The following is a 22,789-nucleotide window of genomic DNA, read 5'->3' as shown; positions in this document are numbered from 1 at the left end:
GAAAAACATGATATAAAAAAAAACATGATATATTTTATTAATGTCCTTCTGCTTGTACCTCACAAAGTGATGGCAGCAAAAATGTTTTTGAGAGGAGAAAGAACACTATCGTAAAGCTGTATCCAGTCTTCAATCCCGTAGCATCAGGAAGGTAGATAAAAAAAAATTATATACAATTTGAAGGAGAAATTAAAACATTCCAAGATCAATTTCAACTCAACTTGTCTCTCGTCTAGAAAAAAAACATACCAATGACGACAATAATGATATTAATAATCATAATAATAATGTTGCAATAATAGCGATAATAATAGTGATAATGGTAATAATACAATCGAGAATTTTACAATGTGAAAGGACGTTAAATACTCAAGTACATAAGACAAATACGGATCTGCTCACTTTGTACATTAAACGTTAATGATATTTAATGATCTAATGAAGATTAAATGTTCAATATTCACAGAAAATTACTGAAAATGTAATTCAATTAATTTTTTTTACACCGGTTCCTTGATTAAAACCCCTGATTTCATACAATTCTCTCAACTGTCTTTCATCCATCTACCAAATGGCCCCCTCGATCTTTTGTATCGCTTAGCTGGTGGTGAATTACGCGATCTTGGAGAACTGGAGCTTCTCAATCGACGATTACTCGCGACCGTTACTGAGAGAATACTGTGATCCATATCGACTTGATCGTCGATTTTCATCACCCTGACAACAGGCTGAAATTCAATGCTCGAACGTCTGTGCTGCATCTCCCCAGCTTGTTGAGGAACTGGACTTATTCTTTCGGAGAGTGGGCCCTCCACAGGATCAGAATCCAACGACTCCTTTTTACAACTTTCACTATCAAACGCCGTCTCTCCCGATGTACTTTTACGCTGACGTGTTCGTGTCTTTGTCGTCGACTTCTTAATACCCTTCGTAGAATTACTATTGGCACATTCTGTTCTTGGGCACTCCACCGAATCACTCTGACCACCAACGGAATTTGTTTCTACCTCAGTCACATCCTTGCCCTCCTCGTCACACTCCGACTGTTTTCCTTTTGATGATAATTTTCCAGTTGTGTAATTTTTACGCGATATTATCGTCGTCTGTCCCTTCCTCCTGTATCCCGAGTCCTCGTTTTCAATTTCACAATTGGAGTCGAGGGTGTCTGATGAGGAAGGTCTGCCCAATTCTCGATTTGGATCTCGACGTTTTCGATTCAACGATTTTGGCCCAATGTGTTTTGTCGGGGATGATTTATTATCACTCCTGAACACATTCTCGTGATTCTCATCGTTGGATGTTTTTTCTTCATCGCATTTGTCAATCTTATGCCTCCCCGGATTGACATCTTCGTCGCCCTCTTCCTCTTCTTCCTCCTCTTCGTCCTCCTCTCCCTCTCCTTCATCCTCTTCCTCCTCCTCCTCTTCACCGCCAGTGCCTTGATGCCGACGGGGCTGAGTTGGCAGATTCTCCCTTTCAGAATCAACATCTTGAGTAATTACTGGCTTCACTTGCAATCTCCTACGAATTCTTCCTGGCCAACCGGTACGATTTTTCCTCCGTTTTCGCCGTTTCAAGGGCGACTCAATCAGCAACTCACCACATTCAGAACTGGCACACGACGAATTATCAATGCCAGTCATGTGTTGATGACAATTGTCCAGCAATTCCAGGAGATTCTCTGGAGCTCCGGGTATTCGCAACGAGGATGAGGGATTTTTGAATATCTCAGACTCGTGTCGTTCATTACCATTTTCATTCTCGACGATCGTTGCCATTGTATCAACCTCAAAGGAGTCATCAACAAAATCCACATCGGCATTCAGCATGTCATCTATGCTCTTAGCTATTTTATGAATTTCAAGATCAGTACTGGGCTTATCGGATTTATCAGATTTATTATCGGGTTTGGGTGTTGTTGTTCTTGATCGTGACTCCTCATCAGCAATACTAGTACTCGAGGAATGAGACTGCTGCTCTCGTTTCCGGATTATCGTCGACATTATCGCTAAAGTCGAGGCATGACATCTCGGGCTCTTCCTCGGTGATCTACCAGATGAATTGGGCCCGATTTTTGCAGCCTTGGCTTTCTTCCTGGCATCATTTTTCTGGCAGAGTTTGAGTAGATTCTCGTGGAAATTTTCAATCTCATAGGGTAAAAGGAAGGGCTTCCTCCAGTCAGATTCACTTGAATAATGCCAAAACTCGGCCCCCTCATCCTGACGCTGATAAGTTTGATACCACGGCTCAGATTTCGGTACAGATTCAAAAGAAAATTTCATTTTTTCAACTTCAGCTGAAGGCTTGGACGGATAAAGTTTTTCACAATTTACACTATCACTCTTGTCCCCATTATTGTCTCTATTATCAGTGTCTGATTGGAGTTTAGGGGAGCTAACTTTGGGGGATCCATCATTATCCAAAACTTTCGCGATATCACTGGATATTTCATGCTTAACAGCAGTTGGTGAGACTTGAAACCTCAATCTGCTACCAGGTGTCTCGAATTTGTAATAGTCCGTATTATCCTTTATCAACGCCTCTGTCTGGGTGCGTCTTCTCTTCCTGGCACGTCCCATGTACACAGAGTCCTGAGAATCATCGTCCATGAGAATAGACTCTTGTTTAACAGGAGTGTTATTCGTCGGTGATGAAACGATACTTGATGAATTTCTGCGATCACAATCGCTCTCAGTATCCCCAGGTAATATACTACTATTGCTTCCATCTTCAGCTGTATCACTGGCATCTGTCGAGTCATCTCTTCTCGAATCACCGAACATGAATGATTCGGCTTCATCACTCAGAAGTGATAACTCTGATTTTCGTACCCTTTTGAATCGCACAACTACTGGTTTTTCGCTGGAAGGCTCATTCTCTTTCTTTATTGTCTCTTCAATGTGTTCCGGCTCTTTAACTTGTTCAGCTTCTTTTAATTCTTTAATAGTACTCGGTGCACTAGGTGCTGTACCGCACTGAGATGTACTCGATCTCAACTTGTTTCCCAGTACCTCAACCTTGTAATACGCACGATTATCCTCGATCAGACGTTCCTCAACTGATAGTCTCGGACGTGTTCTCGTTGATCTCATTCCACGTTTCGTCTGTTTCGGTTTAATTTTTTCCTCTCTGTTCTCCTGTTTTTCACTCTCTGAGATTCTCACGATTCGTTGATTTTTATCACCGAGTTTCAATTGATTACAGTCTGTCACCTCAACCTCACTCTCACTTATTTCGTCTTCTTCATTGTCCTCGTTCTTTTGGTCGAGTTTATTATTTAGATCGGGACAAGTTGATAGAGCTTTTACAGAACCATTAAGAAATTGGCACTTTCCTTGTGATTTTTCCTCAGGCTCTGCACCCAATCTCGAGTCACCGTTGAGAGCTTTTGTTTCCAATGATTCATTTGCTGGTGCTCTATCCTGTCCATTCTCCAAGGGCACACATTTCTTCTCCTTGCGGTCATCTACTCTCAGTAATTGGGATTTTTTGTCATTCGGGGTACGACTTTCTTTACTCTTCATGGGCCTTGCATCATTCAACTCACTTAGGGGAATTTTATCCTCGACAATTGGATTTTTGGAGTCAGTTTTGACATTCACACAGTTTTTAACATCCGGTGGATCGTCCTCCTCAATCCATATTGTGCCTTTAGCTCGCTTTTTGATGGTGAAACCATCGAACTTGTCGTAAAATTTGTCCGATTTTTCAACCTCATGTCGTGGACTACCTTTGGAACGCAGTAAATGTCCACTCTCGTGTTTAGTACGCGCACGTAAATTATGAGGTGAACTCAATTTAATATTGAGCTTACGTCTTGCACCATTACACTGCACCATTTTTAGTTCATCAACGTGATAATCGTTGATCGCTGATTTCACTTTTTTGTCCGATTTTTCGCTGTGTATTACAACGCCATGAAGTTTATCAGTTCCATTGGTGAATAAATCCTGCCTGCGACAAACAACAAAATCAAAATATTAGTATCATTTATTGAGTTTCATCGATTTAACCGAGACAATGTAAATATTTATAATGACAATCCGAATACTAACCCGACATCGTCAGTCTGATTGAGTTTGAGAAAAGCCTCGACACTGGCGCCCGAATTAATGAGTGTATCGAGCGACAGAAAATTATCGTCATTACGAACGAAAGCAAGATGTTTGTCACTCTGCACGTGTTTATTGAGATCTCGGTAATCAATTCGGCATATTTCACAATAACCAGCGACCAATTGCTCGGACCTTCTGGCTCTAGTTGCCGTAGCGCGTGATCTACGTGTCATGTCTCGTTTTGAATCAGACTTCTCCTTTTTCTCTACCTTGACTTCCTCCTCCTTTTTCTTCCTGTCGAAGGGACAAGTGCCAGGTTCACCCTCCAAATTAAGAGTAGGCCACACAGACAACTCGAGAAAAACAGGTCTCGTGTCCCTCTTGAACGACTCAAACTTTATATACGACTTGTCAAACTCTTTGACTTTAATGTCCTTATCAGCAGAACTATTCCGTCTAATGCACTTCAGATTGGCGTTGTCTCTCAGCGATGAGTATATCTTGTCCAGCCAAATTTGAAAACTCACGGTAGTCCAGATTGGTATGCCCCAGCTGTGAGCGTTATCGAGAGGATCTACTGAACACTTTTGCGGCTGTGTCAGGGCACGTTCCAACATTGCATCCACTCGCGATTTCTGGTCCATAAAAATTCCATTATAAATTTATTACAAATATTTATTATATATTTCATATCCACAAAAAGGACCGACGTTCTGATAAAAATATCATCTGGTTATAGTTCGAGGTGAAAATTAATTTGACAGCTTGGAAAATGACATCCATGACAGGATAATTGATTTCAATGGGAGTCACTGGTTTTAGTGACAGATTGGTGGGAAGAACGTGAAATATTTTCAAATAATAAATGAACAGAACGTAGACATTTTCTTGGTAATAATAATGAGGATAACTCACGGTTCTGTGGGCAGTTTGAGCCCTTGTATTGGTTGAATTTGAGAGGGGACATTCACCGTTGAAGGACGGCGTTGGAGACGTCCGAGTTGGTGTTGGGACCTCTGTACTCCTCATCGAGGGAGGTCCCCCGCTCCCTCCACTGGCGTAACCCCATTTTCCTCTATCACAATGTGTCTGATCTGATTTTCCCGCTCTATCACTCACAACGAGTGTCACACTTTTAACCAGGAATAATTCAACCGCCTGCAAGTAACAAATTCATCAGCATTAATTACCGATTTATTAATAAACCCCACTTGACTCATTGAAACAATTCCAACGAACAGCTCCTTCTTCGCTGTTTACACAAAAAAAAAAAACAAAAAAAATGCATGAGAGAATAATATGGAAAAAACGGAGTCGAGTTGTGCTGGTGATTTTGAAAATAACCACTTACAGGCTAAGAATTTGTCGAGCAAGCTGAACCAAGGGAGTGACGAATGCGATATTGGCAAATAACGATAATGTCAAACATGTAACACTAAATCCCAACCAACATTCCCCACAAAACATACACTTTGGCTGAGCATTATTATCATCGGGTCAGCCGACGCCTTTGTCATACGTTACTCATTTTTACCAATGAAACATTGAATTCATAACACTTCATTATCATAATTCATGTCCTCAAGATTCACGAGAAATTATCGGGGTAGTCATCGTGCAGATTGATTTTATCATGTATCAATTATTCTCGTAACAGAAAAAAAAATGCTAAAGTGTCTCTTCTGTCCCATTGAGCTGTCACGCACAAAATGGCCATTCGCCGTTAACAGCTTGCTAGTTAATCCTGGAGGCGGCGCTTCTACTTCATCAACGTTATTTAACTGAAATACTCCATAATAATTAACGTATTCACGCAATTTTTTCACCTCTACCCATTGATATTTGTTTATTACTCTAAATGGAGTTTGTTTGAAAAGCACCTTGGGCAGATAACGAATTGCTAGTTAACAATACTTCCGATCACTGCCTTAAGATGGCGCATTTTCATCCTCTGACCCTCTTGGGATCAGAAAAAAAAAATTCAGCTGCCGATGGACAATATAGCGTCTATATAATCAATTATATCGTTATATCGAATTCTCTGATACCCATTCCATCCCGAAATTCCCAACAATTCGACCCACAAATTTACACTTTTTTATTCTCTCTTTTACTTCTCGATTTGTTTATTTTTTATTCACTGTCAACAGGATTAAGGCATGACTTCTCGTAAATTGAAAAATAAATTTAATAAGATACTAATTGGATTAAAAAAATGAGTAGATAAATGGGTCAATGGAAAAGAAAGCATTCCTGTGACTTGTATGAATGGTGAAGAGTTTTCGAGGTTTTAGGTGAATGAAAGAGTATTTAGACTATAGCAAATTGGAAATTGGCGGGAGATGAGTTTATAGCATGTAGTATATATCTAGAATGGGGGAGGGCTGAATTCGGTTACACACTGACCGAATATTCCAGAGATGCTTTAATTAAAATCAATAAAATCAGCATTGGTGACTCACCCCTCCCAGATCCTTTATCTTTGCTTCTAGTTTGCTGGCAATTCCATGATTCTTAATGTCGAGATAATACGTTTTACCGCCCAGCGGTTTATTCCCCTTTTGCAAACGAATATCTGAAAATAAATTAATTCCACTCTCATTTCTCTCAATTATTACCGAGATTTTATGGCACTCGATTCAATTTTCTCGGGATTATGTAAGGCAGTGGTTGCATAATATTGCAATATTGCAATAATAAGGGCCGACAGTAAACAATTGTGGAAATAATTTTGAGAAGAGATGGGACTGACTCACGGGATTTATTGTCTCGCTTTTTGTCCTTGGACAATGAATTTTGCTTCTGACTCTGGACCTTTGTTGGTGATACCATTCCTATTCGTTGCACCTGGTAATGCGAGAATTGACTATCTTATTTAGATTTATTTTTTCGTGTACCGAAGCACTTCCCATTCTCTTATGGAATTGGCTGTTCGGCAATCAGATGACTTGAATATCCAAGATATTATCAAACTGTCAGGAAGATGCTGTTGATGATGTATTGAATGGGTGGATGCATCACGATGTCAGGGTAATTGCAGAATTCCACGAGTCGGCATTATTCACTGTTTTTTTTCTTAATAATTAGGATTTTCACATGCTGGGACATGCGATAACAGTATAATACATATGAAAATAGCTGAGATCGAGGGACAGGTTGGGCAACCGTTTCCATTTTCAACATTTGATTGCATAAAGTGTTAGAATTCGAATGATGAAGATGAAGACGAGAGATTCATTCGATTCAATTTCGAATCTATTTCAAATGTGTAATTCGATAAAAAGTATTGACGCAGTGTCTATGAAATTGTTGAATTACGATTCTTGAGAATAATTTTAAATATCAGGTTTGCCAGTCGACAAATCCGGTTGATCTAGAGGTTTTTTCTAGACAAGAACTTTCCCCGCGAAAAAAGAAAAGGTGTGTGAACGACATTTACTCATTAGGAATATGTGTTGTAAATAATTTTGAAAATGGCAAGAATCGTCAATTTATTCAAGAATATCAGGAATAATTGGAAGAAGTCGCTGTTCGGTGCTGCTATTCTGACTTATGGCACTTCTTATGGACTTGATGTTTATCAGTGAGTGATTTTTTACCTTTTGGGTGATGGAATAACCTCTACTCTGGGTTAATCCGAAATTATTCATTGATTTTCTATTTCTTGCAGAACAAATTTATTAATGAGAGCTTATTGCGAGGAGGCGGTCAAATTTGGAAATGAACCACTCCCTCCTGCACGTAAACCTAGACATATTACCATTATTTTGAATCCAACAGCTAAAAAACGGTAATCAATAATGACTGATAGCATTCAATTATTAATTTTCGATTTTTTCACAATTATTTTTCAAAATTCCATCGAGACATCGAGACATCGAGTTTTTTTTCTATTATTTTATATCCCCAAGGAATCTAGTTTCAGGGAATTCTATATTAGAGTAATTTATTTTTCACCTATGATAATAAAATGATATATTACTGAATTTTTAATATTTTCATCGCTTAGAAAGGCGAAAAAATTATTCGAAAAATACTGCGAGCCTCTGCTCCACTTAGCTGGCATTGCAGTGACAATTATCCAGACAGAACAAGAAGGTCATGCTCGTTCCCTGATAGAAAACATGAATACTGCAACGGATGCTATACTAGTAGCAGGTGGAGATGGTACTCTTCTGGATGTGGTGACAGGTCTGATGAGAAAGTACGAGGGGAACAGAGCGTATGCTAAGCAGTGTCCCATCGGGATTCTTCCCCTGGGGGAAACAAACAGAATAGCTGACACAATGTTCCTCAGAGGGTACGAGAATCACAGGATCATCCATGAGATGGCCGATGCCACGATGGCAGCTGTCAAAGGAGAAACAAAAATGGTCGACGTCGTGAAAGTCGAACCCCTGAATGTAAATATCGATAAACTATTAATCAATTAATTATTATTGATATTTCAAATACTTTTTGTTTATTAGAATGATCCTGAAAATGTAATAAGACCAATTTATGCTGTTGGAGCTGTAGAATGGGGTGCCTGGAGGGATGCTCATGCTCGGAAAGATAAATACTGGTATTGGGGGTCTCTCAGAAGGTATTAAATTAATTCTTGAGTATTAGTTAATGAGGTATTCAAATGATTCATTTCATTCTCACGAAACTTTGTGCTGTACTTTCAGATATATGACATACATCTTCAATGGAATAAAAAAAGACGTAAATTGGGAGATAAATGGTACCCTAAGGTACTCCGAGCCCTGCAGTGGTTGCTCCACGTGTTATGATGACAATCACAGCATCGAGAGGATTGAAAAAAGGTGGTGGCACGTATTCATTCCACGAAGAACAGCGTACGCCAAAAATGAAATCGATTACAGTAAAGTTCAGAATGATAAGTGTGGACAGTACAATGAAATACCCATTAATGCAACAGAAATCAGTTTAATAACTAGTAACGTTAAGAATCCGGTTAAGGAAGGCCCACCGTCTGTCAAATTACATTTAGGTAATAATAATGTACATAACAATATTTGGTTGACATCCGTAGGAAAATTTACATACAACTTCGAAATTATCGATTTCATTAATTATTTTTTTTTACGTTTGAAGGTCCAGAGTACGTTAGTTACACAGATTTCGTTAGCGAAGGCTGGAGAAGAATAAAAGGGGAAAAAACACTTATAAATAAAATAGTAGAGGCCAAAGATATCGAACTCTTGCCCAACACTGGAGACGACTCCGTGAGTACAAGTTAAATAACAATCTTATTCACTTAGTTGAATTAATTTCAGAGGACAGGATTTATTTGAAATGAATTTTTGTCTATCCATTTTCTCTTGTGTAGAAGAGATTTCGTTAATAAAAAATCTTTATGTTATTTATTTCAGAGTGACAAGCAACAATATTTCTCAATAGACAACGAGGAATTCGAGATGAAGCCTGTCAAGATAAAGCTATTGTCTAAAGCTGTAAAAATGTTTTCGCTGTAATTACACGATCTATACAATTTCTGTGACTTCATTATTTTACGTTTTGGCTATTAACTATGGATATCATAAAGCGGGTACACATCTCCTACTTTAAAATTTATACTTCTTTTTATTTAATATCAGTAATGATGCTCTCGGTGAATAAGTACCAAGGGGTCTTTCATTTAATTGAAAGATTGCATTTTGGTATCACAATTCGTCTACCAGCCAGTATATCTGATAGTGTGACAATTAAAATAGTAGTTAGTACTAATTAATCGCGAACATATGGATCGATGTTCGCGAACGATTTTGAACGATGTACTTAATTACAATTACAGGCACATTCGAACGATTGCCAGCGGTGAATTACTCTCATAAGAAAAAAAAATCGATGGCACGACTATTTAACACGATCATTTCAATATAACGATTTGTCATATCTTTACGTGTCAAATAGTCATGAAACGATGGATTCGAACGAGAGGATAGTTAATTAATGAATACATTAATCACTCCCTCATGACTCTAATCAAAATGTTCTCAACATTTTCAACGAGTTATAAAGTATCCAATTGATACATTTAGAAACTTGATGATTGAATTCACCAATCAAGGTCCGAAAAGACCACGAAACCCTAATAGGGCACTGAAAATATTTCTACCGAACTTTCCCCCAACACGACGAACCCTTGAGGCACTTGTTTATCACGATTCTCCTCCTGCCCCTTGAGCTCAGTCCCATGACACACATCCGGCCCTCCATTTCCATTATTTACATTGAAAAATCCGAAAAAATAGGAAGACTGTTCAACTCGTGAATAAACATTGCGAATCCGGCAGTTCCTCCTGGCGTTAAAAAAATATAATTGACTCTTTCGTTTTATTCTCTTACGAATCAACAATCATCCTTCAGTCCTATTAGACCCATTGGTCTCAGCTCTTGCGATCAATCTCTGATTGTCCTCTGCTTTCCTGCGTCCTCGGATGCAGACAACTCCACCAATAAAGAAAATAAGAAGACCAAGACCAGCGATGCCGAAAAAGGTCACGTGCCCCAGGGTTGGAAGAATGAGAACGAATTTTAATTGAGATCCGAGGTCTGACGAGAGATCAGCCTCCTGCCTGAACCAGAGCATGGGAATAAATACCTTTGGTACATTGGCAAACAGCCCGATGTGCTCCATTGGCTGGATCAGTAGATTAAGCTGGAGACGAGCTTTGACTTGCAGGGGAATCCCTAGATCTGGCTGGACGAGGATCGAGAAATCGTGAGATCCATCGTTAGCTGGCTTCAATCCATCGATAGCATTGAGATAACTCTCATCAGCTAGATGAAAATGTGGGAGGCTGATGAATGCTGGAGCTCCAAATTTGCAGGTTGAGACGTTGAGTGTTCCCGATGGCTGGCACTCAATATCCTTGCAGTAACAACCTCGTGATTCCACTTTACTGCCATTGTCGAAGGTCTGTGGTGTCGCTATGAACTGTTTGCCCTCCAGTCCATCATAATTTACGTGGCCGTTGTCCTTCAGTGGCACAAGTGTGCAAACATCTGGAGCAAATACTGATACATCCTCGTAATCCCTCACTGGGGGCCACAGATCACCCAGAGTCCCGTTTATCTGGCCACATTTTCCGGTGTATATCTTCGATTTGTCGCTGTGGTTCCACTCGTGGAGGATTCCTATCTCTTTCATGTTGTTGGCACCAGTGTTCATGTTGAAGATTCCATCGTATGTCTCTGAGCCATTTCTACCGTAAAACCAGCCGAATTTATCCCAAGGAATCCCTGGAATGTCGTATTTCTTTGCAAAGTTGATTAAATCGTCTTCGTAACCATCGAATAGTAATTCACGAACGGTTTTTGTGACTGTTAGACCCTCGTGGAGACCCTCCAAGATACCACTCACTAAGAGCTGCATAAAACGTCTTTTGTACCTGACTTTGTAGGCGAGTGTCTGTGAAAAAAAAAATTGAAATTACTGAGTCTCTAGAGATAAAATCTATATTGCCGAATAATCGACTATATCTATTTCTACAAAATTGGGATCAATGTTCTGGAGAACTTACGGCTGCTATTGGATTCAGATTGACAATTTGATCATCAAGTGTACCATTCGACTCTTCTGGTAGAAAATGCCAGATTCTCCTTTGATAGAATGTTAAAGTGCCATTGTCATTCCAAGTTCTATTGACTTTATAATCAATTTCCCTGTGAAAAATAAAAAATTGTGAAATTTCGAATTGCTATTTTTCTTTCATTTTTTGAGATATTTGAAATATTTTGTATTTACTTGAAAACGTAGGGGCCCTTTTCAATGAAGTGTGGCTTTTCTTTTCGTATTAGCTGGGGATTTGTCCAGTGGAATAAATAAATCTTCAGATACATAGGAATCGGTGTCTCCTTCCATATCGAGAAACTCTTCGACGTCGGAGACAGAATCAATTGCTGTTGTCAGAACATTCAATAATCTCAAATAAATACAGTAATGAGTCATTAAATTGTTGGTGGAGTAAAACAATATTTTTTTTTCCTCAAAAGTAGAGGTTTTCTTTTAATTTCGGGGATATTACTCACACGAGAGAGAATTCCATCGAAAATTGAACTCCACAACATTCCCATTGCAATTCCTGCAGCAATAGCAACAATTGCCACTGCAAAAATTATTCCAACCTTCACCTTGGAGACCCCCATCTTCTTCGACGGTAGTTCACTGCAATAATCAACAATAAAATCATTAAAACCCGAAGAAAAGGGAATTAACTTCCTTGCTGAGTCCCCTAAATACACAAATGTTCAATTTTTATTTATTATTATCCTTACAGCGAGGTTTGTATGGACTCAGGCGGTCCTAACCCTGAGACAACGAGGGCATCCAGATCAGACATTGTCACATGAAAATGTAGAAAACTCTCCTCAGAGTGACACTCGTGATAAACTGAATTGTCCCAGGGTTTCTATTGAAAATATTGATGACAAAATTTTCATCGTTGAGAGATAACAATGAAATGCACTTCATTGGTGTAATGAGTCGACATCTCTTTGACATCCAATCGTTTTTGGCTGTCTTCCATTACTGTTATGACTCAGTTCACTCATAAATCCACTTGACCTTCGAACTTCGAAGTGAATGAAAAAAAAATAAATCCGCGACTTTGAAAAATCGCTGACCCAGTCATTTCTCAAAAATGTCTTCAGATAATCCCAGATCAGATTATTCCCTCTGAATTATCTGATGCATTTGGCGCCATTGGAACGCATATTATTTGAATTTCAAAGGCGGCGGTAATTTTTTTTGTAATCTTACATTAGGAGATTTAATAAATTATGTAGACTTCGATTGGAGTCCAGGGGCATTTTCGAATATGAAATTAATTCAATGCAATTATGAATCATTGAGTATGAATCACAGAAAATTCATTTGCATTCGCCTTCAATAGCTGTTATGAATTTTTCAGAGTCATTATCTGACCAGCGCAATTGATTTTAACTAGTTCGTAAAGTATTTTTTAAAAGTTCAGGTAGTAATTCAGCGGCGAAGCAGAGATATCTCTGAAACTGAAGGAGATAGTGAAATCTTTGTAATGACCTTTTTTGTGCGACTCAATTAGCTCTGGAGAAATCATTTTAACGAGAATTTCATTATTTCATTCGGTTTTGGAGATATTTCTGGAAAACTCACGGAGGAGCGGAGAGGATCGTTTGGAATGTTAAAATTTCACTCACGTATTTATATTTTTACGATGTGGTAGTTCGGTCAAAACCAGATCTTCATTACGATCCATTTTTCCAGACTTTTAGATTTACCCAGAATTATCCAATTGTGCGAGATGAGAGGAAACACTTCATTTACTCAGAGCAGTAGAAAGAATAATAACTTTTTTCCTGAATTATCAAATCAATTGTTCATAAAAAAAATAATTCAGCAAATTAACTTTTTTGTGTTGAGGTTTCTTGTCCGTTTATGTTTTTTCAATTCCCTCAGAGTTCATGCAATTTATTGTTTATTAAAGTAAACAATTGGAATAGTTTGAGAATCGCGGAAAATCATCAACCGAATTTTCACTGGTTTCACTAATTGTTCAAAGTTCACTGGATAATTCATCATCATTACAAAAGAATCGATCAATCTAATCAATTTTATGGTACTGATTATTTCCACATCAATTCCAATTCCGTGAGTTAACACTTTTTTTTCGATTTGTAAAATTCGCAAGATTAAATTTACTTGGCAAAAGTTTTTTTTTCTTTCACTGAGTACAAGACTTTTTCATAACAAATGTTTGATTGATCCATTACTCTGTTTACACTGCAAATTCACTCACTACTGATTGCACATGTTCTTCGAATGATACTAATTGCCGTAATTAAAGCGCGAGATTCTAGGTTCGCGGATTCATCGGACTTCCTGGATTTTCCTTCTGTCACAATTGTTCATTAGTCATCGAATACTGATAGAGGTGTATTAATCCTCATACATTTACATCTCGACGGCAAAAAACTGAATTATCCTAAAAAAAATTATTTATCGGTAATAAAAAATATACAGGACAAGTAAATACCGAAGAACTCAACGTAAAATTATTCGAATTGTAAAAAATTCTGTAATTAATTCGAATTTCAAACAAAATTCGTTCGTCTCTGGTCAATTCAATTGATACGAATAATATTTTTTGTCGGTGAACAAAATATCATAAAAAGCGCAAAATTTTTGACTCAGTGTTGGGTAATTGGAGCAGAAACACCGAAAACTATTTGATTGATAACAGTTTGATAACGGACTCTGTGGCGACAGCACTAAATACTGTCAGCATTTTCAGAATGACTCGATGGAGAGGGACATATTCAATAATCATTGAAAAATCGTCTAGCGAGCAAAGTTCAATTAATTTTTTTTTGTTTTTATCCATTCGTCTAATCTTCCGGCAATCATTCCTTTTTGACACTTCGATGTCTCGCGATAAGACGACAAAAATCTGATGGATTTAAATAAATTTCGAGATATTGCAAATAAATTGCGTGTGCTAAAATCGATGAAGTTGATGAAAATCGAAGTTGTTCGATCGACAGGTGAACGTACGGTAATTACGTGTAACTCTAGAATATTTTGTCGGTAAGTGAAGTTTGAACTTAAAAATTATCAAAATGAATAAAGTGCAATAAAAAATTATCAATAATTTATCAGTGGGAAAACCGTGTTGAAGGTGTGAATGATGAAATCAAATGTGATGAATTTCATTGGCTGGAATTCTGATAAAAAAAATTGAATTGCTGATTCAATTTCGTTTGCTGTTTGGTACTGATTTTTTTCGCGAATTTTTCGTTGTCATTTGACGAATTTCGTTTCATCGCTTTCCTGGGGAATATTTCTGAATAAACAAATGCTCAGTTTAAAAATAATAGCGGCCTGATAGTGAATCAACGCCAGTCTATGTAAACCGAGTGTATTATTCTCAATATTTTTATGACAGTTGAGATTACCCGCAACGACACCCATAATTTTTTTCATTCCAGCTCCCGCATTTGATTACTTTTTATCTCCTGACTCATTCCACCGTTACGATCAATCTGCTATTATTCATCAAGGTTTCCACCGAAACAGATGCAGAAAAAATACTGATGGAGACAAACGGAGGACTTTGACTCTTGCAAACGTCAGGATAAAATTTCAGATTTATTATCTCAAAGGAAGTGCGGAGGCTTCAGAATTTATTCAAAAATTGTTGGACGTTTAAACAAATCCCAATCTTTCACCACGCGGAAATGCGTATTCAGATAAAAATTCCAGAAAATTCTGACAAAATTATTTCGCACTGGAATCTCAAGAAAAATGCAATTTTTATTTAATTTTTATTTCTATTTATTTCTATAAATGAAATTATAAAATTATTTCATAAAAATTCAAAGGTGTTACGACATGAATTTTTTGATATGCTCAAGATTTATCAATTACTGGAATATTTAAGAGAATATTTATTTAAAAATTAGTTAGTGTGCAAAACCATTTCAATAGGAAGTCATAAATACCGCATAATCGATATGATTCGAGAATCCGCACACGTGATTCATGTCAAGAAGCCCCTCAAATCGAAAACTCGAATATCTCAAAGTGGAAATCGATGACGTCATCGTTGGAGATCAATTCTAAAATTTATCACTGTGTGAAAAGTGGTTTCAGGTACACCACTATATCCGGGATGATGAATATTTGAGAGGATTCCATCACCCTTGATATTTCAGTAGTAAAGAAATGAATCCGGTCAAATTAACTTAGCCTCCAGCTGAAGGTAATTAAATATTTGGATTTTACTCCCCAATGGAAGCATTGTAATCCCTGTATTTTTAGATTTTCTAATTTAACTTTGAATTATCCAAAATAGTCTGCATTGAGAAATTTATTCGTAAATCTGTCTTCGCATATCAAGTTGACCTCGTGACAGGAAAATCGGTGAAAAATATTATCGGTTTTACACTCGGAGATATTTCTAAAAACAGAAGGAAATTAACTGGAATTGTTTCAGTTATTTTGATAATTATCTCGAGCAAAACGGATAACACGTTTAATAATCCGTTATGACGTTACGATTGGGTAATCTCCGACAGATCGGTATTTGTCTTGACAAATAATGTAATGAGACCGTGACATAACGAGGGGAAAAAACATCGACCGTGGTCTGTTGGATTTTAAAATATTCGATTGTTCAACGAGAGAAAGCGCTCATGTGCGAATACTTGTTTATCTACTTTCCAATACGAAACAACTTTGTTATTAATTCTATAGCGAAGAAGTAAAACATCCGATTAGTGAACATCTCATTTCAATTTTTCCTTAAAATTTAATAACTCCAGTAGTCCCACCAGATGCAAACCCAAATAATTAATTAAGCAAGTAATTAAACAGACAGCAAATTGATTTTTGATCAGTGCATTTAATTTTTCTTCTGTGGATAAAAAATGAGTCGATGATCTCAATTAGTGATCGAGATTCACTTCGAAATGGTGATCGGTGATATTAAAATTGAGATTTATGATTTATGATTTACCTGGGGGTATTTTCCTTAGAGGTATTAATTGTTCACTGAACTGTCGAGAAAAGAACAAACACTCGTTACATTTGTCGTCAATTGGAATTTTGATTTGGAATTGCTGTGAGCATTGAGCTCGTTACACTTGCGAGTCTTCGCCGGTGACTGGCCTGCGCAAACTTTATTTTACCCACTTTGCCTGTATTTTGTATCACACATGAGCGGAGAAAGGAAAGAGGGGGCAATTCTGGTACACAAAATTGATGGAAGCAGTGAGAACAAGACACAAATAAACCGAGAGAAAGTGGAAAGAGAGTTTTCCCCCCTGTTACAACCATCCATGAATCATTAGTAATTATTATCAGATCAATAAATAACGAGAATGTTCAGACGTTTACATCTGGTCTTTATCAAACAATAAAACAAATAAACAATTCACTAAACTCAATTTTTTGGATCAATTAAGACAATCGATTAATGAATTCCTCAACTTTCCAATCATCAGACGAAATCTCAATTCATTGAATTTTAATCTTTCAAATGGAAAAAAAAATTCAAGATTAAATACATGAATATTCAGTAATATTCAGTAATGCATTCCATGATTCCCTGGAAATTCTACAAACTATGAGAAAGCGGCGTTGATAAGGACGCGAAAAATTAGCAGAGTGATAACTTGTGCAGCGGAAAAATTAAGCGGCTGCCAATGCAAGACAGAGGCATTTTATTTACAGAAACATTTATCAACGAGAATGAAGTATTTAAATCCGAAAAATTCATGGTATGCACCAGAGGTGATTAAATATTAAAATATAACAGTGAGACGCCTAATTACAACGTTTACTCTCCTTCTGGGTCAACAAACTTGCTTACGGTGTTCTAATTTGCGTACTCGAATTTTTTTACAGGTTTCCTTTAACGTTGGAGTCCGCAAATATGTACTGTAAAACGCTTGCATCCATCTCCTCCAGTTTTTTTTATAGAGCAATGCGCAATTAAGGGAGTGGAGTGGGTCTTTCAGAGTTTCGTCTTTGGAAACTAGGCGTGCGACATTTTTGCTTAATGACGGGACGTCATTAAGGGCGAAAGGGGGGAGGGGTAATGTGGATGGATGATTTTTTTTGTGGCCTTGGTAACGGAGTATTCGTGTTTGATAAATCGGAATCTCCGAGGTGATTATGCGGGCGAGATGAATGCGGAGAATATTCTTGGAAATAACTCGAATTATTTTTATGAGAATCAATAATTCATAAGACCACAGAAATTCAATCCAGCAAAATTTATTCCAGCCATTTAATTAGTTCTTATAATTAATTATTTCAGTATTGAATACCTCAGGGCTTTTTTGCATTTTTCCACATTTTTCTTGTAATTCAAAGAGATATTTTAATGAAACGGAAATAATAACTGTCTATCAAATCTTTTTCGATTAATTTCAAATTTATTCTGAAGTTATCACACTGTGGACGGATTTTCCATTCTAAAAATTCCCCTTTCATTTATTTGATTATTGAACTCGAGTTAGTGTTATTCATGTCTTCCTGCAATTGCGTTCTATCTTGAACTCTCGTGCACATTAAACTGTACTCCAAAACTCCAATTCTAACACTCATTTCAGAAATTTCAGTTTTCATCTTAGTGATGCTTTTTTTTATATTCACCAGTGGTGTACCATCAGTCATGCTGGATCCTCGTTCATCCATTTCTTTCTTCACTTGTTCCAATTCCTCAGTAAGTTTACTCAATGTTCGAGTACGTTCGGTGACTCCTCCACTGACATCTCTGTAATGCTCCTTGACCTTCGACAGTTCCTCCTGGAGTATTCGAAATTCGTTGAGGGTAGGCTCCAGCTGCCTATTCAGGTACATCTCTCTCATTCTGATCTTCTCCAAAGTATTTCCAATATCTGATTGTAATTTATCAAGTTGACTTTTAGTGCCATTGAGTCCTGTCGATATGTTGGCCCTCAGATGCTTCATTTGCTCCAGATGAGCACGCCAGTCCCGAGAATCTGTTTTTATCGTGACTTTCAATTGAGGAAGAACTCGTTCCAGCTCTATTTTCCACTCCTCAGTGTCAGTCTGAGACTCGAGAATATTCTCAGGCTTTTGGACGTCGTCCATAGCTGCTCCATAAAGTTTGGTGATATCATCGATATGGAGGACATCATCATCTTCCTCGTCATATTCCGCCATCATCTCCTCTTCAACTTTTTCCAGGATGAGTTCAGCCTCGTCCTCTTCAATCTCCGGTTCCTGGTTGGGATCATCCTGTGGAATCTCAGTCTTCTTCCATTTAAAACCAGACACTTTGATTGCCTGATCAGCCAGATGATCCAGCACGTAGATCGCATGTTCCCCCACTCCCTGCTTCAATTTATTAGGAGGAAACTCAACAGGAACACCTGTCCCCTTCAGGTGATTCAGAATGAGAGCAATTGTCGAATTGGGATCGTCGGACTCTTGTGGATATTCGAAATTATTCCCAGATTTTCTTATTAGCCAGGCTGCCAATGTTGTGAACATGTAGAACTGCTCGCCAGGATTCGTTGGGACGACAAAATAATGCCTGGAAAATTTTAATTAATATTACAAAGTTGCAAAATTGAAAAATATATGGAATTTACTATTAATGGGATTTGAATATTCTCAATTGTTAAATTACGATGGAATGCTTATTGACCTATTAATCGGTTTCATCTTCAACTCCTGGACGAATTTGTTGTCGTAATTCAGGACTTTCAGCTTCTCCAGGAAGTCCTCCATCCAAACATTAATAACAAATGGAGCCGATGGTGCCTGTCCATCGTCGACAACAATTTTCGCTGATTCTCGAAACATTTAAACTGTCAAAGCTGTTTTATTATTCCCTGAGTCACAATTACTGTTTCGAAACTTGTCCTATCGATTATTACAACTACTAAAATACACAAACAAGGTTTTAAGCAGGTGACACATGACACTTGTAATGTTTACAACAAAAAATTGTGATTTTTATTGTAAAAATCATCTGCTATTCGGTAAAGAAAAATAATCCTCTGGAGCTTCTCGTAATTATTCATTTACTTAGACTGCACAAATGTAGTTATTTTTCAGTTAAATTTTTGATATTGAATATTGTTGTGATAGGAACATTCAAAGGGGATTGACTGAAGTAGAGGCTCAGTTCTGGGAATTTGAGTGACCCCAGCGGCATCGTAGTACTGCACCCCAAAAGAGGGAGGGCGCCACACGTAATGGGGGTGTCTGCCCGTCAGCCGACTCGGTAACTGCCCCAGTAGCAGTCCTGCTGTCTGAGGGACCAATGGACTGGGTGAATTTTATTTTCTGAAAATTAAAAATTTTTCAATTTCAGTGAATACCTCCTCGATTTTCATGCTCGAAATTCAAAATTTTTATAAAAGTATCAGGGGAGCATGAAAATCGAGGAGGTATTTACTGACATTGAAAAATTTTAAATTTTCAGAAAATAAAATTCATCCAGTGGACTGTGGACAGTGGACTGGTCCCTCTGACTGCGAGACTGCTACTGGGGCAGTTACCGAGTCGGCTGACGGGTAGACACCCCACCATTGGGTGCGGCCCCCTCTTTCTCTTGGGGTGAACTGAGCCGCTCAGTGGGGGTTTGAGTGACCCAACCGGCATTGCAGTACCTCACCCCAAAGAGAAAGAGGGGGCCTCACCCAATGGTGGGGGGTCTGCCCGTCAGCCGACTCGGTAACTGCCTCAGTAGCAGTCCCGCTGTCAGAGGGATCAATCGACTGGGTGAATTTTATTTTCTGAAAATTTAAAATTTTTCAATCTCCCCTACTACTATACTTTTTTGAAAATTAAAAATTTTTCAATTTCAGTGAATGTCTCCTCGATTTCCATGCTCGCCTGATACTTTTTTGAAAATTCTGAATTTTTCAATTTCAGTGAATGTCTCCTCGATTTTCATGCTCGTCTAATACTTTTCGAAAAATTTCGAATTTTCAATTTTCAGTGAATACCGCCTCCATTTTCATGCTCCCCTGATACTTTTTTGGAAATTTTTAATTTTTAAATTTCAGTGAATACCTCCTCAATTTTCATGTTCCCCTGATACTTTTTTGAAAATTTCGAATTTCTCAAATTTCAGTGAATACCTCCTCGATTTTCATGCTCCCCTGATACTTTTCGAAAAATTTCGAAATTTCAAATTTCAGTGAATACCTCCTCCATTTTTATGCTCCTCTGATACCGAGTCGGCTGACGGTACGACATCCTCATTGCGTGTGGTGTCCTCCCTCTCTTGGGGTGCAGTACTACGATGCCGCTGGGGTCACTCAAACCCCCAGAACTGAGCCTCTACCTTAGTCAATCCTTTTGGGTCGGTACTGTCGGTACTTTTTCGTTTTAGTTCCCCCACGTTTTTGGGGTTTATAAACAATGAGAGTGAATTTCAATTATGCCAAGGAAGATCGTTATTATGGACTGAGTGATTGAGAAATTTGATGTGATTATTCAGTGATTATTTTATTGTGATTCAGTGGAAATACCATGGGTTTGTTTTCGGAGCCGTTGTTGTTTGCTGTAGCTCTTCTGGACACTGGAGCTGTACTTTTTGTTCTTGTCTACTTTGTATCCTTTTATCGAGAATTTAAAATCCATTAGTAGATCTTCAACATTAATAATTGAAGTCTTTTAATTGGCTGATAACTTTCGAGTTGAGTAACTTCAGAGGTTGGGGTGGAAAATTTTGGGTGATTGTTCTTACCAACTGTTGTTGGGCGGCAATTGATACACAAACATTTTTCTTAATTGATGGCTATCAAGGTAATTGCACTCTCTGACCTTGAATGTGATTATTTAAATGCTCAGCAATGCTGCTTGAGATTAAATCAGGTAATTAGTTGTTATATTTCGTGAATGTTGGTTTATTTTATTTGAGGTTGAGGTTTTGTTTATTTAAAGAAATAAATAACACATGAATTATAAATGTTTTACCTCCAAAAACCAGTGATCGAAATCATGATCAATAATTAAAAAATCATTTTTTCACGAGTTACGACCATTTTCCCGGCTATTTTATTTCCAAGGAACATATTGCTCGATTGATTATTTATTTCTTTACAATTCGTTGTGCAACAAAGAATATGAGCATCATGCAGCAATCCAGTAATACCCAGAAAAAAAAATAAAAGCAACTTAATAAAGTAATCAACATTGAAACTGATGATAAATAAAACTGGAGTTGTCGAATGGGTCTGATGAAAAAACTCCTGATGTACATAAATTTTTATTCGCAGTGGGTTGTACCAAAGCTAGTTGCTCACACCCTCGTCAACGTGATCCTGTTAATTCATGGCCAGTGGCTTTTGGCATTGGCGAATCTGCCAATGAGTTTGTGGCTATGTGGTGAGTACTTGACTGTACCCCAGGGCAACATGGGAGTCTTCGATCCCACCGAAATTCACAACAGAGGACAATTGAAGAAACACACGAGGGACTGCTTGATATACCTCGGATACTATCTCATCTTCTTCTTCATTTACCTCTACTGGTAAGTGCTGGAATCCTCTCCAACAATTTTACACATTTTCCGGAATTTAATGGCCTCATTTTTCATTTCAGTCTCATTATTGCACTACTCAGGGGCGATCCCATCAACAGAAAAGACGACGATGTTATTGTTTGATTCACTTTTTTTTTTTCACCAATTTCCTTGTTTCGTTTGGAGAGTCTGGGATTTAATGGAAAATGAAAGTAATTTAGAGGGATGAGGAGAATTTATAAGGATGTATGAGAAATTATTAATTTCTAGTCCATCGCATTCGACTGCAGCCAAAAAGAAACGAAATACAGACATAAATTTTTAAGCACATATTTTTTGAATTATTTCAAACTCTTCAAAATGTCTAAACATGGTCTTTCACGGGGATCCCACCCTCGATGTTAGCCCCATTTTTCCATTTATTCTCCCGAAATTTTCCCCTCTTGTAATTCGATAAAGGAAGAAATCGAATAACCCCAGGAGAAAACTGGAAATGAAACCGAAAGACCTAGTTTCTTACCCCAGGTGAAATAGGATTTCTACTCTGGGAATTGATTTCGCGATTAGCCACTGATACGAGTAAATCCCCGTCCTGGATTACACCCCAGAGGATCCTTTCAAAAATGAGACGGATAAAATCAATTTTTGGAGTTAAACTAGAAATCTCATCACAATGTGGGAATTAAGAGTCGTATGAGAAATGATTTATTTTTCAGGAGATGAAAAAAAACT

At 37.8% G+C, this 22,789-nt stretch overlaps 5 protein-coding genes across 9 annotated transcripts; 2 read left to right on the top strand and 3 right to left on the bottom strand.

Annotated features, from left to right (window-relative positions):
• Positions 1-11: 11 nt before the first annotated feature.
• Positions 12-7,201, bottom strand: LOC105264938 (uncharacterized). Of its 2 annotated transcripts, XM_011302164.1 has the most exons (5): positions 6,812-7,201; positions 6,518-6,630; positions 4,971-5,213; positions 4,056-4,690; positions 12-3,954 (listed from the first exon to the last, which is right to left on the bottom strand). In XM_011302164.1, the coding sequence occupies exons 1-5, from the start codon at positions 6,885-6,887 to the stop codon at positions 546-548; spliced, it is 4,476 nt and encodes a 1,491-aa protein (XP_011300466.1). In that variant the 5' UTR covers positions 6,888-7,201; the 3' UTR covers positions 12-545. The 2 variants fall into 2 exon arrangements, with proteins under 2 accessions (XP_011300466.1, XP_011300467.1); XM_011302165.1 differs by lacking the exons at positions 6,518-6,630; positions 6,812-7,201 and adding an exon at positions 5,407-5,960.
• Positions 7,202-7,260: 59 nt separating this feature from the next.
• Positions 7,261-9,554, top strand: Mulk (acylglycerol kinase-like protein Mulk). The gene is made up of 7 exons (XM_011302163.1): positions 7,261-7,638; positions 7,726-7,845; positions 8,065-8,458; positions 8,525-8,640; positions 8,726-9,051; positions 9,156-9,286; positions 9,434-9,554. The coding sequence occupies exons 1-7, from the start codon at positions 7,529-7,531 to the stop codon at positions 9,533-9,535; spliced, it is 1,299 nt and encodes a 432-aa protein (XP_011300465.1). The 5' UTR covers positions 7,261-7,528; the 3' UTR covers positions 9,536-9,554.
• Positions 9,555-9,624: 70 nt separating this feature from the next.
• On the bottom strand, positions 9,625-16,889 carry crq (croquemort). Of its 4 annotated transcripts, XM_011302160.1 has the most exons (6): positions 12,342-12,704; positions 12,096-12,231; positions 11,812-11,966; positions 11,588-11,729; positions 10,666-11,475; positions 9,625-10,511 (listed from the first exon to the last, which is right to left on the bottom strand). In XM_011302160.1, exons 1-6 carry the CDS (start codon positions 12,404-12,406, stop codon positions 10,464-10,466), a joined length of 1,356 nt encoding a protein of 451 aa, XP_011300462.1. In that variant the 5' UTR covers positions 12,407-12,704; the 3' UTR covers positions 9,625-10,463. The 4 variants fall into 4 exon arrangements, with proteins under 4 accessions (XP_011300462.1, XP_011300460.1, XP_011300459.1 ...); XM_011302158.1 differs by lacking the exon at positions 12,342-12,704 and adding an exon at positions 16,562-16,889 and having other exon boundaries at positions 9,625-11,475; XM_011302157.1 differs by lacking the exon at positions 12,342-12,704 and adding an exon at positions 13,245-13,394 and having other exon boundaries at positions 9,625-11,475.
• A 929-nt stretch (positions 16,890-17,818) lies between these two features.
• On the bottom strand, positions 17,819-19,880 carry IFT57 (intraflagellar transport 57). Its single transcript, XM_011302161.1, has 2 exons — positions 19,226-19,880; positions 17,819-19,111 (listed from the first exon to the last, which is right to left on the bottom strand). The coding sequence occupies exons 1-2, from the start codon at positions 19,381-19,383 to the stop codon at positions 18,043-18,045; spliced, it is 1,227 nt and encodes a 408-aa protein (XP_011300463.1). The 5' UTR covers positions 19,384-19,880; the 3' UTR covers positions 17,819-18,042.
• A 991-nt stretch (positions 19,881-20,871) lies between these two features.
• Positions 20,872-22,387, top strand: cnir (cornichon-like protein). The gene is made up of 4 exons (XM_011302162.1): positions 20,872-21,144; positions 21,340-21,408; positions 21,813-22,066; positions 22,138-22,387. Exons 1-4 carry the CDS (start codon positions 21,064-21,066, stop codon positions 22,199-22,201), a joined length of 468 nt encoding a protein of 155 aa, XP_011300464.1. The 5' UTR covers positions 20,872-21,063; the 3' UTR covers positions 22,202-22,387.
• The last annotated feature ends 402 nt before the right edge of the window (positions 22,388-22,789 follow it).

The sequence above is a fragment of the Fopius arisanus genome, unplaced genomic scaffold (genome assembly GCF_000806365.1).
Source record: "Fopius arisanus strain USDA-PBARC FA_bdor unplaced genomic scaffold, ASM80636v1 scaffold00026, whole genome shotgun sequence".
NCBI lineage: Eukaryota > Metazoa > Arthropoda > Insecta > Hymenoptera > Braconidae > Fopius > Fopius arisanus.
This window is presented reverse-complemented; position numbering and strand designations above follow the sequence as displayed.

Coding starts and splice junctions, on each gene's coding strand:
- LOC105264938 (XM_011302164.1), bottom strand. CDS start 6,887: ATGGTATCACCAACAAAGGTCCAGAGTCAGAAGCAAAATTCATTGTCC. Junction 5,214..6,517: donor AGATAAAGGATCTGGGAGGG/GTGAGTCACCAA, acceptor TGTTACTTGCAG/GCGGTTGAATTATTCCTGGT. Junction 3,955..4,055: donor AATCAGACTGACGATGTCGG/GTTAGTATTCGG, acceptor TGTTTGTCGCAG/GCAGGATTTATTCACCAATG.
- Mulk (XM_011302163.1), top strand. CDS start 7,529: ATGGCAAGAATCGTCAATTTATTCAAGAATATCAGGAATAATTGGAAG. Junction 8,459..8,524: donor TGAAAGTCGAACCCCTGAAT/GTAAATATCGAT, acceptor TTTGTTTATTAG/AATGATCCTGAAAATGTAAT. Junction 9,287..9,433: donor CCAACACTGGAGACGACTCC/GTGAGTACAAGT, acceptor TATTTATTTCAG/AGTGACAAGCAACAATATTT.
- crq (XM_011302156.1), bottom strand. CDS start 12,406: ATGTCTGATCTGGATGCCCTCGTTGTCTCAGGGTTAGGACCGCCTGAG. Junction 12,232..12,341: donor GAGTCCATACAAACCTCGCT/GTAAGGATAATA, acceptor TGATTATTGCAG/TGAACTACCGTCGAAGAAGA. Junction 11,476..11,587: donor ATCTGAATCCAATAGCAGCC/GTAAGTTCTCCA, acceptor TTTTTTTCACAG/ACACTCGCCTACAAAGTCAG.
- IFT57 (XM_011302161.1), bottom strand. CDS start 19,383: ATGTTTCGAGAATCAGCGAAAATTGTTGTCGACGATGGACAGGCACCA. Junction 19,112..19,225: donor AAGATGAAACCGATTAATAG/GTCAATAAGCAT, acceptor AAAATTTTCCAG/GCATTATTTTGTCGTCCCAA.
- cnir (XM_011302162.1), top strand. CDS start 21,064: ATGGGTTTGTTTTCGGAGCCGTTGTTGTTTGCTGTAGCTCTTCTGGAC. Junction 21,409..21,812: donor GCTGCTTGAGATTAAATCAG/GTAATTAGTTGT, acceptor TTTTATTCGCAG/TGGGTTGTACCAAAGCTAGT. Junction 22,067..22,137: donor TTCTTCATTTACCTCTACTG/GTAAGTGCTGGA, acceptor TTTTCATTTCAG/TCTCATTATTGCACTACTCA.